The sequence below is a fragment of the Tenrec ecaudatus genome, chromosome 2 (assembly GCF_050624435.1).
Source record: "Tenrec ecaudatus isolate mTenEca1 chromosome 2, mTenEca1.hap1, whole genome shotgun sequence".
Classification (NCBI taxonomy): Eukaryota; Metazoa; Chordata; class Mammalia; order Afrosoricida; family Tenrecidae; genus Tenrec; species Tenrec ecaudatus.
In genome coordinates this window covers 31034534-31052481 of record NC_134531.1, presented here as the reverse complement: position 1 = coordinate 31052481, position 17948 = coordinate 31034534, and the positions used below count along the sequence as shown (strand labels likewise).

Genomic DNA, 17948 nt, shown 5'->3' with positions numbered 1-17948 from the left:
AGAGTTCTTTTGCCATACAGTATGAGACGGGGAAATGTGGCCCCGGACAGTAGTCTCAGTTGTGAGGCTGTCTCAAAACTAGACTGGTTTTGGCAAAGGCAGGGGAAGAGGGCTTCACTGTTCTGTGAAACACTCCCCACCAACCAGGCAAGAATTGTTAAAACTGACCCTGCCTTCTCGCCAACCTTCGGACATAATTAACCAGAACCTGAGGGTAGGAAAGCCAGCTCCCAGTTTCCGCACGTGGGACCCCAGGAGTCTTGGGCCCCTTCAACCCCAGAACCTTTCCGTTCTAGTGCGAGCCGTGGCCCAAGGCCGGCCATGAAGGAAGGCCCCAGGAACACCTCCGTTCCAGAGTGAAGGCGCCTGCACTAGATCTGCGCGCACTCTGTAAAGACCCCGGGTGAGTATCGTGCACACGATGATGATTTTGTGGCTTTGCACTGTGCCTACATCTCCTTTTATGGCCAATTCTCCTCTCATTGCCCCTCAACAAGCAGCAGCTAATCTACTGGCGAATACGTCTTTTAACGGCTCATGCTGGAGATGTGTCGAGGCCGGAGGCTGCTCTGGCCTCCTTAGAGGTTAAGGATGACGTGACTTTATCTTACATACCGTGGGCATGCCGTCGGCAGAGACCGGTCCCTGGAGAAGGACATCGCGCCTGGTAAAGCAGAGAGGGCAGAGAAGAGGAAGGCCCTTGAGGAGAGGACGGGCCCTGAGGCTCACACAGGACTGGGCAGTGTTTCCTTCTGTTGTGCAGAACATCCCGATGGGTCGGAGCAGACTGATGGCACCAAGCGACAGGCCCTTTGGGAGAAGCATGCTCCGCCCCATTTGGCTTTGGACCCAGAGGGAGGGATTCACAGATTACTCAATTCCATCTGGATGTCAGGATCTAAATTACATGTCTACACCAAAGAAGGGCCTTGCTCCTCTCGTCGGACAGGTTTATATCCACACTGTCTTTAAATCCCGTTTCCATTCCCCGCCTTTCCCCGGTGAGCATCCAGCTGGAGCCCTAAGCGCTTCATCCTGCAAGGCTACAGGGGCATCCACTTTCCAGCAGGAAAGCTCCCTCTTCCCAGATCCCCCTTCAGGAGCCCCCACTTCGCCCTCCCCCAAATAGGTCCCTATCTCAGAGAATGAATTCCCCGGGCGGATTTGGCCAAGGGACATGGATTTGGGGGACGCTTCTAGGGTACACACATTTACCCGATTACAGACCAACTCAGAAGGCATACTCAAACTCAAAATGCACTGCCTTCGAGTAGATTATGATTCATAGCAACCAACCTTGTAGACAGTGTCCCCTGCGGGATTCCGAGACTAACACTACATCTTTCTCCCTTGGGGAGGCATCTCCCGCCCTCCCTTCGAGTCAATGTTCACTCACAGTGATGCTGTCGGACAGGAAAGAACTGCTTCTATGAGTTTCTGAGATGATAACTCTTTATGGGAGTAGAGCATTCGCCAGCAGATGAGCTGCTGGTTGTGGGCAGCTCAGAGTGGGCTGGTGGTATCGAACTGCCAACCTTGGCGGCTCACTGCCAACTGTGTAACCACGACACCAGGCCTCCCTCTGAGGAAGCACAAGAATTGATCCCTGTGCCCTTATCAGTAGCAGCTCAGAAGGAAAGGCTTTCCTTGACACTCCCAGACAGGTCACGTTTGGGGCAGATTTACAGGACAACTCTACTCACACTACCCGGCCTTTCTTCAGCCCTCGAACTGCAGCATCCTTTGAAAACAGACACCTGTGTGGGGCCGGCCAAGGAAGCCCTCCTCAACCACCCAGTACATTTTGTATGCCTCCTTCCTCACACCAAATCCCCTGCCAGCAAGTCGATGCCCACTCAGGGAGACCCGACAGGACAGGGCAGAACTGCCCCTTTGAGTTTCTGAGACTCCCAACTGTTTGGGGATTTACTTTGTCTGTGGAAGCTCTGTCAGTGTTCTGTTTACCAGCACACTGACAGGGCTTTGCACTCTGGGAAATGCCGTCCCCACGGCCCACAGAATGTCCCAAAGAGCAGGGCTACAGGTCCCCTAGGCGGGATCAGCGGCTCGGGCAGGAGTTGCAGGGACTGCGGCCGGAAGCACTGCAGTGGTCTCTGCAGGATGAACATGCTGATCTTTCTTCGGAGCTGGCACCGCTCAACATCAAGCTGGCCGATTTGGTCATCGGCACGCAGGCACAGACCCACCCCCCAGCCATCGTGGCTCTCCGGAATCAGTGGACATACTGGCAGCAGCTCGCGGGGGATGTGTGCCATGCTCAGGACAGACTGCTGTGGCTCGGCAAACCAAGTGGGCCACGTCCAAGAACAGTCACCACTTCCTGAAAGAGCACGGGAGTCACAGGCTCAAGGTGCACCTGGATGGAGCTCCTGGCTGGAGGTCTGGTCACGGGGCTCCTGGTTATTACCTTTCCTGGGCCCCTTGGCTTCTGCCATCCTCCTGCTTCTTTTTGGACCTAGTATTTTTAATGCCATTGTTCATTTTGTCTCTTCCACGCTGGAAGCTATGGGGCTACACATGGTCGTGCAGCCCATAAACCCCACGTAGCCTGCCTCGACCAGATCCCATGCATGTGCGTTCCCCATAAGCCCTTGCTAGAAAAGCGAGTGGTGCCACCCACATTAGCTCAGTTCTGCGCCCCTGTACAGCAGGAAGTAGTTCCAGGATGATCCTTCACCCCTCAACTCTCGAAAGAATTTGGATGGCCTTCCTTGGGGGCGGGGGGGGGGGGGGGTTAATGCCAGCTAGACAGAGGCAGGCAAAGGGAGAAGTGATGGGGACAGGAACTTGGCAGAAACCATAACTCAAACGAAAGGTGGAGATATTTACGAACAGCTCTCCGGCACAGAGGAAGGCGAAGGGCAGATAAGACATTTGCTATCTGTGGAAGAGATTGATTGAGATTGAAGAGGGTCAAAAGGAAGGATGGGTGGGTGTGCTAGTCCAGGTAGACTAGAGAAACAAATCCATAATAAAGATTTTATATACAAGAGGAATTGAACATTGAGAAAACATCCCAACCCAGTCCAGTCCAAGCCCATAAGTCCGATATTAGCCCATATGTCTGATACCAATCTGTAGAGTCCTCTTCTGACTCACGAAACACATGTAATGATGCCGAATGCAGGACGATCACAGTGAGGAAAGACAAGATGTTCACACTACCTGCACAATACTGAATAGACTCTGGGGCTTCGGGTCTGGTGGCAGGGTACACCGAGTAGTCTGGGGTGCAGGGATGCACCAGCCAACAGTAGAAACTCTACCAGAAAGCCAGCCAATGGTGGGAGGTCCTCCACTAGCCACATAAAGCATTCACTCTCCATTCTACCAGGCCTTGTAGACTAGCTACAGGCCGTCTTGAGTTCTTGGAGTGTTTTGTTCAGTTGCACAACGTGGATCTGAGTTGGGACTGACTCGAAGGCACCACCACTCATTAAAAGTGATGTTGTTGTCAAGGGCCACCACGTCGATCCTGACTCCTCGTGACCCTATACAGCAGGATACAGCCCTGCCCCGTCCTGTGCCATCCTCACAACTGTTTGACCCACGGCTGCAGTCAAGTCACTGTGTCTATCCATCTCGTTGAGGACCTTCCTCTTTATCGCTGCCCTTCCACTTGACCAAGAATGATGGCCTTCTCCAGGGACTGGTCTCTCCTGATCATATGTCTGAAGTTTGTGAGATGAAGTCTCACCATACTCGCTTGTAAGGCGCATTCAGGCTTTTTCTCCCAAGTCAGATTTTTTTTTCTCTGTACTTCGATCGGTCCGTGCTAATTTCACTATTTTCCACCAACACCGTATGTCAGAGGCATCATTTCTTTGGTCTCATTCATTTTCCAGCTTTCCAATATATATGAGGTGGTCCGTTAGTCCTCAGAGTGATGTTCTTGAAGTAGATTTTCCCAATGCAATGAGTCATTTGATTTGGGGTATGTGTGTCTGTAATTCACATCCTAAAATTAATGGTTCAAATTTATCTATAAAAGATTTGTGCAATCACCACTACCATCCATTTTGGAATGTCATTTGATTTCTTGACTGCTGCTTCTATGGGTGCTGATTGTGGATCCAAGCAAAATGAGATCTGAAAAGATTGAGAATATTCCATCTTTTCTCTGTCAGGATGTTGTCTATTGGTCCAGCTGTCTTGTTTTCTTTACATTGGGGCATAATCCATATAGAAGTCTGTAATCCTTTACCTTCATCAGTTAAGTCCTTCAAGTGCCCTTTGCTTTCAAAATTTCAAGCCAGACTGAGAAGCAAACATGGAACGAAGGATGTCATTGCTGATGTTGGACAGATATGAACTGAAATCGGAGTTTACTAGAAAGGGATCTGACTGTGGATCATAACAACCTATGGATTCAATTGAGAAAAATGGAAATTCCAGAACACAGTTAATTGTGCTTATGGGGAACTTGTACACAGTCATCCAAACAGAACAGGGGACTGACTGCAAACTGGTCTAAAATCAGAAAAGACTAGTGTCAAGCTGTATCCGTCCACCATACTTAGTTTGTATGCTGAGAAAATCATCTGAGAAGTTGGACTATATGAAGAAGAATGTGGCATCAAGATTAGAGGAAGGCTCATTATTAAAAGAAAGTCCAATTTAGTGAATCTTTGTATTTAAAACGAGTTTGTGGAATGCCTCTCAAGATCTCTCATCTTGAGATGTCACATGTCTGCAGGTGTCCACACCCACCTCCTAGTGAACAACACAGCATCCTGGGGGAGGGGAGGGCCCAAGAGGCACCAGGAGCAGTGTAAACAAAGTGGATGACCCACATGTCCCCAGGAACAGCCATCAGCTGGACACCTAGAGGGTTCCCAGGGACAGGCTGCCAGTTCCCTGGCCCAACATTGATCCTACACCAGGGAGAGAAGCTTGCAGTACGCTCCACAAGTAGGTGGTACTGAAGATGCCCAGGACATCCAAGGAGAACCTGCAGTTTTAACTGAAACAGCAGCGCCTGCAAATTTTTAAATAAACCCAGGACAAAAACAAAACAAAAGCCAGAAGGGGGCAGCCACAAACTTGGGAAGCAGCTGGCCTTTTCATGAAATTTCTCAGGGGTGGGGGCCTTCTTTACCCACCCTACCACAGCGTTTCTCACGGAAGATCAAAGGAGACTAAAGTATTTGAAGAGTCCGAGTACAAGCTTCCACTGTAAAACTTTAGGTCTGCCATCCACTTTGACAAGTAAGTGCTGTTGAAAAATGTTAAGAAACAGTCCGTCCCGATCAAAAAATAACAGACAAAAAAACCCCTTCACTATTCCAACAGCTCCATAAGGAGGGTCTTCTATGGGCAATTTGTACAATAATTATGCCAACAACTTGGGCTTTGGAGTCAGCGTCCCAGTTCTGTGGGTGACTCGTGAGCCCTGGGGACATCACATGCATCTCTAAGTCTCCTCTTTTGCACTTGCAAATGGGGATCCTGAGATGTGGGCTCCAGGGCTTTTGAAGGGGGGACTCTGGATGATGGCAATCTGGGTGGAAATGAAGCGAAAGCACTTGTCTTAAAACTGTTTTGCATTAACAAACGCATTGGTTTCACTTGAATGTTATGCTTATTTAGAGTGGAAGGGGTGGGGGGAGGCACATGGACATGAAGACTCTTCATTTAATACCCCTTTCACTCAAGAGACTAACGCTTGTCCCAGTGCCTGACACACCACAAACTGTGCACATTGTCAGTCTGAGAGATTCGTGTCCGGGAAGTCCTCCTTCAAGGTCCTAGCAAGTCCCTCAGGAGCGGGCTGTCACAGCAACACATCGAGCGAGGAAAGAATTTACATTATGCAAAGGGACACTTCAAGAATGAAGAGGGAGCCCCATGAGTTGAGAAAACCCCATCTAGGGGGCTCTATGTTCTGCTTTATAGGGTCAGAGTGGTGAGATTCCATTGGCAATCTCAAGTCCACCTCTTGTTTCCACTGGTCTTTTGTTTTGAGTCCTGATTGGTCTCGGACCACTCGTCTCTCCATGATTGGCCCTATCAGTGCAGCAGTTTGGGTTCCTCATTAGCATGTGCTGCATGAAGTCCTTAGGAAGGGGGGCTCATCTCACAGGCCCTAACATTTCCCCACCTGAAGAAATCGCAACTCTACATTCGTTTGGGATTGTGCGGTGATCACCACTCTAGCTACTTCAGGCTGAGGGGGGCATCAGTCTGCGTCACCCCAGGGCCTGCTTTCTCTGCTGGTCCTAAGTTAGCACGTGGCCGTTGATACTGCAGGAGAACTTATTGGATGCTCTCAACCGGGAGGAGAAAAGTTAGCAAACAAAATGAATGCCAGGAGGGCCCCCCCTTGTGGATGCTGCAGGCTATGGGCACCTACCTGAACAAAAAATGCGAGTTGACTGGTCTAGGGGTTCTGTGGGGGACCGGGCCAGCACCAGCCAGCTGAGGGGCTCCAGAGATGGGATGCTCCAAGGAGCCAGAGTAGGGTCCTGTAGGGTCAGGGCCCTCCATATCCTGACTGATCCTGCACCTTCAGGGCCATCATCTGGTGCCCGAACAATGCAATGCAAGGAGCGATTGCAATCATAAAAATTATAGCAGTAAAAAATATATATATGACAATAATAGCCCCCAAGAAAATGATTAATTAAAAGGAAATTAAAGCAGTAAAAAAATACACACAAAAATGGATGAGCTATTTTATAAAGAGCCAGAAAATAACCCCCGAGGTATCCTGCTGCTTGCTATCCCAACACAGAAGCCTGGTTTTCCAGGGTCTGGATAGCCCCTTGGGCCACCCCTGACTGGCTGGTGTAAGAACAACATTTCTCCTGGAGGGCAACACACAGTAGTCCCCCTTGTTCAGCTGCCAGCATTTCTAAACCTCACCCATTCTGCAGGCCGCAGCGGTTAAGGAATCAGTTTGTGTCTGCAGAGCGGCAGACCTTAGGTGATCTCTTCTAGGGTGTGGGCCAGTTCCTGAGAAAGTGCCAGGAACACACGTAGAGAGATGTCCAAACCTCCTGCGTCCAGTCCAGTACTAGTTGCTAGGTCCGAGGGCCACACACGGGAGGTGAGGGTGGTGGGAGCAGGGATGGCAGTCACTGGCACTGCGATCTTGGCATCGGCAGCAGCAATGAAGACATCTGCAATTTGAAAGGTACAGGTGCCCATCCAGGGGCCCTACTAGGTTAAGTGGCTATGCCGTGGGCTGCTACCCACAGGTCAGCAGTTTGAAAGCACCTGGCACTTCTTGGGAGAAAGATGGGGCTATTTCCATAAAGAGTTACAGTCTCAGAAATCCACAGGGGCAGTTAGTTCTACCCTGTCCTACAGGTTGTCATGATACGGAACTGACTCCCATGGCAGGGAGTTTGGTTTGGTTTGTAGGTGTTAGACCCAAATAAAAAGAAAACCCCTGCTCGGCTGAGATGAGTCGAAAGAAACCCACCAATGGGCTTTGTTTCCTTCCTTCTCCTGGTGAAGTTGCTAATCCTGTTCCCAGCCATGCAGAGCCGGAGTATGGACCACCGAACCGTTTTCTACATGCATCATACGTTCTTGAAAATCAATTCAAACGGTGGTGGGGGAAATGACTTAAGGGATTCCAAGGCACTTACCTTTGTTAGTACCTCTGGCACATGGTACCCACAGGTGTCCAAGAGGCCTGCTTCGTGGGGCAGCCTTGACAAAATCCAGAGCTCTTAGCCAAAAGGCTCTGGAGGGAAATGATAGGGCACCATGTCTACCAGAGGGTCTGGTTCTATACCCCCTCCTCCTGTGCCAACCCCCCTCCCCAGGGTTGAACTAGGGTCTCTGCTAGTTCCTTAGGAAGTCAGGGATCAAGTATAGTTGCATTTGGAGGCGGAACACTCCCCATCACCCCCAGAAGTACTCGCAGAGGAGCTTGCTCCACGTAGAGCAAGAAGAAAGCATTGACAACTTCAATCTTCTCTCCATTCATCAAGATGTTACCTATTTATTGACCTGGTTGGGATGGTCTTAGTGGGTGAAAAAGGCAGAACCAGCAAGGATCCTTCCACTTTGCTTCAGAGGTGAGCTGGCGTGGCATTTTCCAGGCAGAGTTGACAATGACCAGCTACACGGAGGAGGACCCGGGTCAGCAGAATTCTGAGGCCCCGTGCAAAGAGGGTGGACTTAAAAAAAAAACCCAAAACACATTCCTAGCAAAGGTAGGAGTCGTGCTAAAGACCTCCCAGGGCCATATTGTGTGGTAGTATAATTATCAAGAATAACAATAAGGTACATAGGTGTGACCACTGAAAGGGATTACTGCAAGCAAAAACTAAAGTAGAAGCAAAAACTTAAGGTACAAACAAATATCAGGCACCCAAGGGAGGTCGGGTCCACTCACCGCTTCTGGCGTTTCCATTTTCGCTTCTTAGAGGTGTTTCAAGCCTTGGGTTTGGTCCAGTGTTGGTGTTATCGGTGTTTGGGCTACTTTTACCTGGGTGAGGTGGGGCCACGGTTCTATGCCGTGCAGCCTCCCTGCAGTGGGAGTGGATATGACCGCTTGTTTACCTGCTTCCCATAAGGGTTTCTAGCTGCTGCGGTGGTCACACTTCTGGAAGAGGGAGGAAGTCCTGCTAATCTCAATGAGAAAGAGGCAAAGCCGCGTGGACACATACAGTGGAAACTGAAATTGGATTTCCACAAAACACAATAGAGCAATAGACATACAAGGGCACGCATAAAGGCTTACCTCTGGTAAGAGGCAAACCTGAAAAAACGGCGCCATCCTGGACCAGCCAAGGCAAGAGAAAATCTGCCGCGAACTACTACCCAAGCCACTTTAGTGATCGCAGAATCATTGGATGCAGGTGGCAGCCTCGTCATCCAATCGTCGGAGAGTTCAAGAGAGATTGCTGTCTGGATTGGTCGGGGGAATTACCTTTCTTGGTGCTTTCGGCGAGCAGCGCCTTCTGACCAATCCGAGCACGACGAGGGCGGGCCTTGTCGCCGGAGTGGCGTTTTTGCCGCCCGCCGCCCTAGGAAGGGGCGTGCCCTTGGGGCTCCGCCTCCCGGGGCCGAGCGCGGGCGCGCGGAGTGGGCGGGCCCACATGGCCGGGGCGGGGCGAGCGGTGTCAGTGGCGGAGCCGGATGCGGGCGGCGCCGCGGCCGCCGCGGCCCTGGGGATGGGCGGAGCCCCAGCCGCTGGTGCTGGTGGCGGCCGCCGCTGCGGGAGCCCGACGCAGCCTGAGCTCCCGCGGGTCGCTGTTCCCTGGGCGGCGCGATGCTGGGGAAGGGCGGCGGCGGCGGTGGCGGCGGCACCAGGGCGCCCAAGCCCTCCTTCGTGTCGTACGTGCGCCCCGAGGTGAGCCGGCGCCGCGCCGCGGGCTGCAGTGGGTGAGGCGCGCCGGGCGCCCCTGCCCGGCCGCCAGAGGGCCGTGGGCGCTTCCTGAGGGCGGGCGGGGTCCGCAGGGGAGCGCGGGGCCTCCCCGCCGGCCGGGCCGCGGACCCCTGGACGGGCTGGCAGGTGCCGGAGCGCCGGGCCCGGCTCCCCGGGGGCCGGAGCCGGGCAGGCCGGGGACGCGCGGCCCACTGCGGAGGGGAACGCGGGTCTGGGACTCGCTGGAAGCGGGGGTGTGGGTGGTCCGGACGCCCGCCGCCGGGGCTTCTGCCCTGCCCTGACACGCCTCGTGGGTCTTCAGTGCCCGGCACCTGCTTCTGAGGGTGCCGTTTGATGCCACCTGCGGGACGCGCACCCACTCCCCGCCGTCGGCTGCGGGGGGAACCCGAGGCTCTGCTCCTGCTGCTCTGTCCGCCGCCCCTCTGATCGATCACCACCTGTGCCCTGCTACTTCCTTTCCCCCTTCTCCCCACCCCTCGCTCTCCCGCTTCCTTACCCTCCACATAGGCGCCCCGTGGAATTTTGCTGCCAAGAAGTTCATTCATTCATTCAGAAATACTCTTTGAGGACCCGTTGGGGGAGCGTCGTTATCAACACCTGGGGTGGAGATCCGTGAACAAAACAAACGTCTCTGCTCTCTCGGCTCATATAACTTGAGAGGAGAAACTGTAAACAATTGATATATAAGCAAATTATATGGTGTAATAATTAGGCGGCGAGAGGGACCATAGGAAAATAAAAGGCCTCTGCAAAGGAATCATCTAAGCACAGGCTTGAAGGATGGGAGGGAAGACTGGCCCAGGTAGAAGGAACAGCTGGGGAGGCAGCGTGGGGTCACTGACAGTCTGGAAAGTTGGAGGCGGCTCTGGGTGTGAGCCCAGTGCATGAGGACCGTCACAGTGAGGGCCACAAAACTTTGTACATTAAATTTAGCACTCTGGCGCCTAATTAGGTGCGTTCTCATTTTGGATTTGGGCAAGCGGTTAATCAATGACGTGCAGGCAGCATTCCCAAACTGAAGGCCTCAGGCTCTTTTCCCATCATTGTAAAGCGGAAGACTTCACAGGGGAGGCTCCAGTACAACCCTCTGGGGCCTAAAGCCTTTGCATCAGTATCTTTACATTTTAAGATGTGTGTTTTCCAGTGGAGAGTGACATTGGAATGAGTCTTATTTTTAGGTCCTAATTTTAAACTCCAAGCCACTTCCTCTGTTAGGTAACCCTTGATAAGGAGTCTGGGCCATCATAAATTTCTGCAGGCTTCCCTGTCATGAGTTAAGTAATGTGTTTGGTTTCCTTTTGTGTCCGTCTGCCTTTTTAATTTTTTCCCCTTTGCTGTTGGTGTTTTGATTGAAGTTAACAATTCCCACCATCTCTTCTGGTGAATTCAAGTGGCAAGTCTCCTGAACTATGGCCAGAGTTCCAGAGTTCTCACTTCTTGGCCCCCTCCGTGCTCATGTTGTAATTAGGCATGCTTTCCCTGCTTGCCCACAGTGCCTGGAACATTTCCTTTGAGGGGCAATTAGGGAAGGGGAGCGGCCCAGCCCAGGAATAAGCCTGCAGCCGTCACATTTTTCAGATCCTTATAGTTGGCAGTTTTGCTTTCTTGATTAAAATACTGCTGGGTAGACGAGATTCTTGTTGGCTGTCATGTGTCTTGAAAAATATTTTGTAAAAGCATGAAGATCTGCTCTAAATTGTGGCTCCCCTCAAGATAAGGATGGGAGAGGGTTAGAAAACAAATTGCTTTTCAGTATATAGTTCCTGTCAACACGAAGGCTGTGTATTCTCCAAGCAGGCCGTCGGTTACCTCCTGTTTGTTCCCTCAGAGAAGACCATCACAGTGATGCCGTGAAGGCGCCATACCCTTGTCCCTTCTCTCCTTTACTTCCTGGCCTTTGTCCCCACTGTCTTGGAAGTGTGTCTTGCCAGCACTTACTTCTTTTGTTAGCTGGGAAAGCTTTTTAGGGGGTCATTTCACTGGCAGATCTCCGAGCTGCCCAAATGATCCCTGCTCCCAGTGGTGCACTTTGACATCTTCAGACCTCAGGATCCTCAGCAGCTTTGCCTTGAGTCTACCACTGAAGAGTCTGTCTATCAAGGGTCAGCACTTTTATGGGCAAACACCAGAAGCCCTACACCATAGATCCCCAAACTTATTTGGCCTATCACCCTCTTTTCAGGAAAAAAATAAATCACTCGGTGCTCCCCTGGCTGTGAAAAAAACCTGTATTCTAGCCCATGATCCAGGATAAAGTGTAGGTATCTGCTTTTACAGCCCCTGCCCTTCATCATTCCAGTGCCCCACTGCCCCCGCCCACCCCCCTCCAAACCAGAGGAACAGGATCACCCACTTTGGGAAGCACTGCCCTAAACAGAACAAGGCTGATGCTATTAAACATGATGAGCCTACTTTTCCCCTTTGTCATCAAAAGGAATTGGCATGGGCCTATTGTCCATGACGGGTGACCATCGATTCCAGCTTTTAAAAGTAGACCTTTGCCAAACAAGTGCTGTGGGCTCTTCCGTCACTGATTGCCCTAAATTAGCTAATGTGAATGTTCAAACCCCAAATTGAAATTTAGAACCGTTGGCCATACCTTGTGAACTCAGAGATTTACAAACAGGGAAAGCAGGTAAGTGGGCAGCTGAGTCATCAGCAGACAGGAAGGAGCGCTCTGGGGCCATCATGGTGGCACCTGAAACACGCCCACCCCAGCATCCTCTCAGGCACGGAACGAGAAGAGTGAAGTGGATGCTGGGTGCTGAAGTTTCACTAGGGCTCTTTCTGGCTACATGAAACAACTGTTGGAGTTCTCATTTCAGAAGCTGTTTTAGTGTGCAGAAGACTTTTTAAGAGAAAAACTATAGGCTTATAAATAACTTAGAATGTATTCTGTCAGATACACTTGTAGGTAGTATATTTGGGTTTGTTTGTTTTTTAACCAATATGGGAGTGATATTGCTTATATTATTTTGCAATCTACTTTTTTATTACAAAAACGAGGTCATAAACAGTTTTCTCTGTCAATTGTCAGTCTACAGCATTGTTTTACATTAGAACTGAGTTCCATTTATGTGCAGTGTGAGGACAGGCCTCATATGATAGGGAGCCAAAGACAGCAGAGTGACTCTGAAACGGTCACTTTTCGGCCAGACATGAATGTGAATTGTGAGCACTGTTTTTGATCAGTTACAGTGGTCAGAAATGACTATTCACTGAACTTGTAAAGAAAGGAGCATTAGGTGGCCCTAAAAGTAGGCACTAATTAAAAAAAAGTAGGCACTAATTTAATAAGAACATTATTTGTGATAAGTTGTTGAATAAAAGCTTCTGGGGGCCCTTAGCCCCAGACTTATGGCAGAGGTCCCTTTCCTTCCAATGACTCCATCGTAAGTCGGTTCTGACGTAACTTCAATACCTCATTCCCCACCCCTGTTTTCATTACTACTGCCTTTTACTGTCAGCATCTTTATAAATTCCATCTTTGTCTCTGGGGATTGGAATCATTATGCATCATCTTACAGATATATTTTAACACCTACCCAAAAACTCACACCTGACAGTCACTTAAGTGAGGTTTCTTTTTGTTTTGTGTTTTTAAGTGAGACTTGATGAAACACAAATACTTTTTTGGGCTTATTTTGGTGTATTCCGAATGTGGCTAAAATACCTTCTTTTAATCGAGATTTTATTTTTTTAAATTATTTTCTACTAGGAGAGTTTTAATTCAGTGTTTGACTTGAATGTACTAATGTTGTTAGTACCTTTGAGTAGGTACTAATCTTAGTGATCAATTCTTTGCAAATTTTCAGACTTGGATGATAATCTGCTCGTCTGTTTTCTTCTGTCCCGATGGGGAATTGGAGCCCTACCCCATCCCAGCCCCCCATCTGGCATTGGAGGCTCTGCCAGGTTCGTCGTGCTCAGCACCCTGAGCCACTGTCCAGCAGACTGGGCTTTCTCCTAGGACCCACCAGGGCGAGGGGCGTAGTCAGGCCCACAGAGCACAGGAAAGATTTTAATTGGCTTGGAAAGAAAAGGCAAGAAGAGAGATGAAAATCTAGGAGAATCAACAAATAGGTTAAGAGCTGGTTAACGGGGTTTTCTTTTCCTTTATCTCTTGGAAGAGTGCGATTGGTTGTGTGGTGGTGGTGGTGCCACCACTAAGTTGGTTCCAGCTCATAGGAGCCTGTGGACAACAGAAGTAAGCCCTGCCCAGCCCTGCGCTATCCTCACAGTGACTCCTGTGCTTGAGCCCATCATGGCAGCCACTGGGTCAATGCATCTGACCCTCACCATCCTCGCTAGGCCATGTCTTTTGGTGGGAGAAGGAACTTAGGACCCTCTATTCGCAGAATAAACCCTGGGTCTATAAATCTTTAGAAATGGTACTAGCATTTACAAGGCCCTCTGTGTGCCAGGAATTAAGCCATAGTGGTCTCATTTCATTCTTTCAGTGACCTTACGCGGTAGAGCCTGTTATTCCCCTCCTTGTCGGGAGTGGGGGTGGGGTTCTAGATGTGGAAACATACTCAGACTACAGTCAGTACTTTGTTCAGGGTCACAGCTGGCAAGGTTTGGTGCCAGGATTTAAGGTAAGACCGCCTGAACCCAGAATCTCTTACCAACTTTTCAGGACTGCACAGGCTGTCAGTAGCTACACAGACTTACTGATGGAGCCTCCTTACAGGTATGCCTGCGTGCGTGCACTTTCTGGTGGCTGTTCTCTCAGCCTTTGTTAAGTTCAGCCAATGGCAGGTGAGTGGATCCCGGGACCTCTCTCTCTCTAGGGCCTGCTTTCCAAAGCTGACAGTCGCTCGTCCAGTGGATACCTACACAGCACCTGCTATGTAGAATTTGGCTTCTCCCAAAACAGACCTGCCTTCGTCCTAGCAGTAAAAGTAGTGTGGTAATTGGCATATCTGACTTCCTCTGGCTCCTCTATTGCCATGAGGCAGGAGTCAGGACAAGCCTCCCCTCTCCGTCCTTTACCTGGTCTGACACCACCCGTGTCTACCACGCCATTCTACACCTCTGCTGGGGTCTGAAATCTGTTGCAATGGACACACACAAGCCCCAGACACTACTGTCAGGGGCAGCAGACAGTAAGATACAGCCGTCAGTCTCGTCAGCCTCTCCAGTTCTCAGCCTCTCAGCCACATGGTCCCTTGGCCCTGGCCTCCATGGGCCAGGATGCCAGCCCGCCTGTCCCTCTGTCCCACTGTCCCACAGTCTCTGGTCAGATGAGGAGAAGATCCTGGATCAGCGCTGCTCCTCTGAGTCTCCCAAGCGTCTGGTCTCAGACAGAGATTGTAGGCGTGCTCTTCCAAGGTCCTCCAGGTCCTCTCTGCGGCTCAAAGATCCTTATAGCCAGGGGGTAGGCACAAAAACAGACCAGTCCCCTAATAGGCTTACACACACCCTATTTGCATCGTCCACACAATCATTTGGGGGAAATTATAGGCTTGTATACAAAAGCCAGATTAAGAAATTTCACTCAACCACAAGCGGTTTTAGAAAGAAAGCAAAATTTTATTTTTGAATCCATAACTTTTTTTCCATTCTCAACTATTCTGTCATCAGCCACATGTTTCTCCTTGAGCTTAGAGACATTGACTGGTGGCTTAGCGGGCCACCAAAGGACATGAAAGTCCTTCCTAAAACAATTACTTTCTTAGCTGTGGCTTTAGGGCTATGATCTGTCCAGAGCTTCCGCTTTTCCCTCCTGCCTGCACTTCCTGTGACATCTCCCCGAGTCCAGCCCGAGACCACACGACTTGTGCATCTGGAGCCCCAGGAGATGTCATGAGGCCAGCGCAAGTGCCGCGGCCTGCAGTCTGAAGCTCCCCTGCAGCCTCTCCTGTCCCTGCCATCAGAACCCTGAGCTGGGGGAAACCCCCCTAGACATTCGTAGCCCGGGATCTGACTCTTGAACCTCTCCCACAGAATGTTGGTGCTCCTGGAATAGGCCCAGGTGAAGCCAACCTGTGTGACTGTCTACTTTTATTTGTGTCTTAAATTCTTTTATTAAAAATCTTTTTAAATTGCTACAGTCATGGAAACTTTTATTTAGTTGTTCTAATTTCCACTCTATCAATGCTGTAGAGTCAGTTCTGACTCATAGTGAGCCTATAGGACAGGGTAGAACTGCCCCTGTGGATTTCTGAGACTGTCTCTACAGGAGTGGAAAGCTTTGTCTTTCTCGGGAAGAGCAGCTGACCTTGAACTGCTGACATTGTGGCTAGCAGCTCAACACGTAGCCATTACACCACCAGGGCTCCTTAACAAAATTACAGAGTTTAGAAGTTAGAAAACAGAAGTGCCCTTAATTATGCTGCCCTAACCAGTTGTCGTTTCTGAGTATGGGTCTCCATGCTGTGTCTGTGTGTCTCATGTAATCATGGGATGCGGTGTGAGACAAGCACACTGCTGGGCCAAGCTGGCAGAACATGTGCCTTGAGTTTTTTCCCCAGCGGGCCTGCCCTCTGCTCTCCGCAAGCTGTCGCGTGCCTTCTGATGGGCTTGTCAGCAGGGCGGTGGGCTTGCAGTCTTTGGTGGGAGCACGTGTAGGTCCAGAGAAGGGCAAGCCTAGAGCTCTCCTTGGTTATGGAGGTGCCCACAGTAGCCAGCCAAGAAGACGGTGGTGAGACATCAGTGTGAGCGGCCGACGTGCAGGGCCCGTGGAGGTCTGATCAGACACATGCTCGAAGCTTGTGTGAACCGAAGCTTCGGCAGACACCCAGCGGCGAGAACTCCTGATGCTGTTTCATGGCGTTTGGGACCCATATAAAAATGTCTTCTGACTCTTCTATTCTGGAGCTAGGGTGGGGGCTAAAATTGAGTTGGGCGATTCAGGTAACGATGATTCTTCTGTTGATTTTGGGAGGAAGACGAAGGGAGGTAAAAATGGAGGGGCGGGCCTCTGGGAGGGACGAAAGCTGCGCTCACCCTGATCTACTTCCCTCACATGCCTCCCTTTAAGGCCAGCAGACTTGTTCTGAGCTCCTCCTTCCAGCTGTAGGCCCAGTTCCGCTCGGCCTCTGGTGCATTTCTACCTGAAAAATGGGAATCATGACAATACTGATCTTGCTTGCCAGGTACATCTGACCCTTTGTGAAACCAAATGTGATGATGCACGGGGCAAGTACGTGCAGTAGATGTGGACTGTCACGGTTATAGGCAGACTCGACCAACAGCCTCACTGCCAGCAAGTCAGTTCCGACTCTTGGCGGCCTGTAAGACGGAGGAGAGCCCCTGTGGGTTTCTGGGACTGTACCTCTGGGAGTAGGAGCTTCATCTTTTCCCCACGAAGCAGCTGGTGGCTCCGCATGGCTAACCGAGACTAGTAGCCCAACCACCACGTGGGATCCTAAAATTATAGGCAGTCCCACATTTGACTACTTCTGAAGCTTGTTCTGATTAAGTGGAATACTTCCCCATTTTAAAAAGGCTTTATTGTTGTCTTTTATTGTCAGTATCTTTATGCTTCTGATCTTTATTTTTCTGCAGAGGAACATCTAAGAGTGATTCTAAAAACTCACTACCAGTAGGTTGATGAGAGGAACATCTAAGAGTGATTCTAAAAACTCACTACCAGTAGGTTGATGCCAACTCTTAGCGCCCTTATAGGACAGGGTAGAGCTGCCCTGTGAAGTCTTGAGACTGTAACTATTTACAAAGGTAGAAAGCCCATCTTTCTCCCTCGGAGAGGCTGGTGGGTTCGAACTGCTGATTTTGGGGAGCGAAGCCTGGCATGTAACCACTATGCTACCAGGGCTTTCCTGAGGACGACAGCATCAGCAAATCACATGCTATAAAGCATACTACCACCCTGTATGTGGTACATATTACTAGTATTTACATAAGATTTATGTCAATAATATAACCATTAACAACAAAGGGAAACCTCATACATGGCCCGGAAGCCCAGCTGGTTGTAACTTGAGTATGTCTTAAGTCAGGGATTACCTGTATTTGATTTTAGTTATTAAGAAATGGTTGGTCAGAGCCCCATGGATGCCTTCTCAAGGTGCTGCATCGCCCTTAGCCAGGGACCCAGGAAGGTGGAGGGGTCTAGGGGCAAGAGGTGGGGGGGGGGGTGTTGCCATGGTACCGTGCCAGGGAAGTTCACTGTTTGTAAACCTTTCTTAGAATATTTTTCACTGCCTCTTGAAGTTTCTTTTCCTCTTTTCTTTGTTCCTTTATCCACTTGAGGACATGATTACATTTAAGATTCCAGCCCAATGAGAACACTCCATTGTTGACTTTTCCCCTTATCAACCCTTGGCCTCTGGCATTTGGTGGGTTCCATTCTGCCGCCTGATTTTGCCCTCTTCACTGCCCTTATCAGAGACGGAGTTTTGCAGCGACGGTGACTCACTTGGGCAGTAAGTTAAATCCCCTTCTCCCTGAGAGGGGTAGCGGCTTCTCTGCGTCCACGGCAGTTTCAAGTCGGGCCCCCTGGGCTTCATACTTCACCGAGGAGCACAGCGTTCCCTTAACCGCTGCAGTCAGTACTGCTCTGTTGCCCCTCGTCAGCCTGGCTGGCGGGCACTGTTGAGAGGTGGCCTTTGGAGCC

General features: G+C 50.4%; 1 protein-coding gene and 1 long non-coding RNA gene across 4 annotated transcripts in view; one reads left to right on the top strand and one right to left on the bottom strand.

Moving 5' to 3' along the window:
- Nucleotides 1-3017: 3017 nt before the first annotated feature.
- LOC142438883 (uncharacterized) lies at nt 3018-8820 on the bottom strand. Of its 2 annotated transcripts, none has more exons than XR_012782822.1 (4): nt 8372-8820; nt 7972-8095; nt 7617-7714; nt 3018-7142 (listed from the first exon to the last, which is right to left on the bottom strand). It is a non-coding gene; the product is annotated as an uncharacterized LOC142438883 (long non-coding RNA). The 2 variants fall into 2 exon arrangements; XR_012782823.1 differs by having other exon boundaries at nt 7984-8095.
- Nucleotides 8821-9136: 316 nt separating this feature from the next.
- MTMR12 (myotubularin related protein 12) overlaps nt 9137-17948 on the top strand; it is a 75639-nt gene continuing 66827 nt past the window's right edge. The window contains exon 1 of one of the 2 annotated variants that reach the window (XM_075540902.1): nt 9137-9331. In XM_075540902.1, the coding sequence (XP_075397017.1) occupies nt 9251-9331 (81 nt within the window). In that variant the 5' untranslated portion in view covers nt 9137-9250. The remainder of the gene's footprint in view (nt 9332-17948) is intronic. The other variant, XM_075540903.1, reaches the window with a different exon arrangement.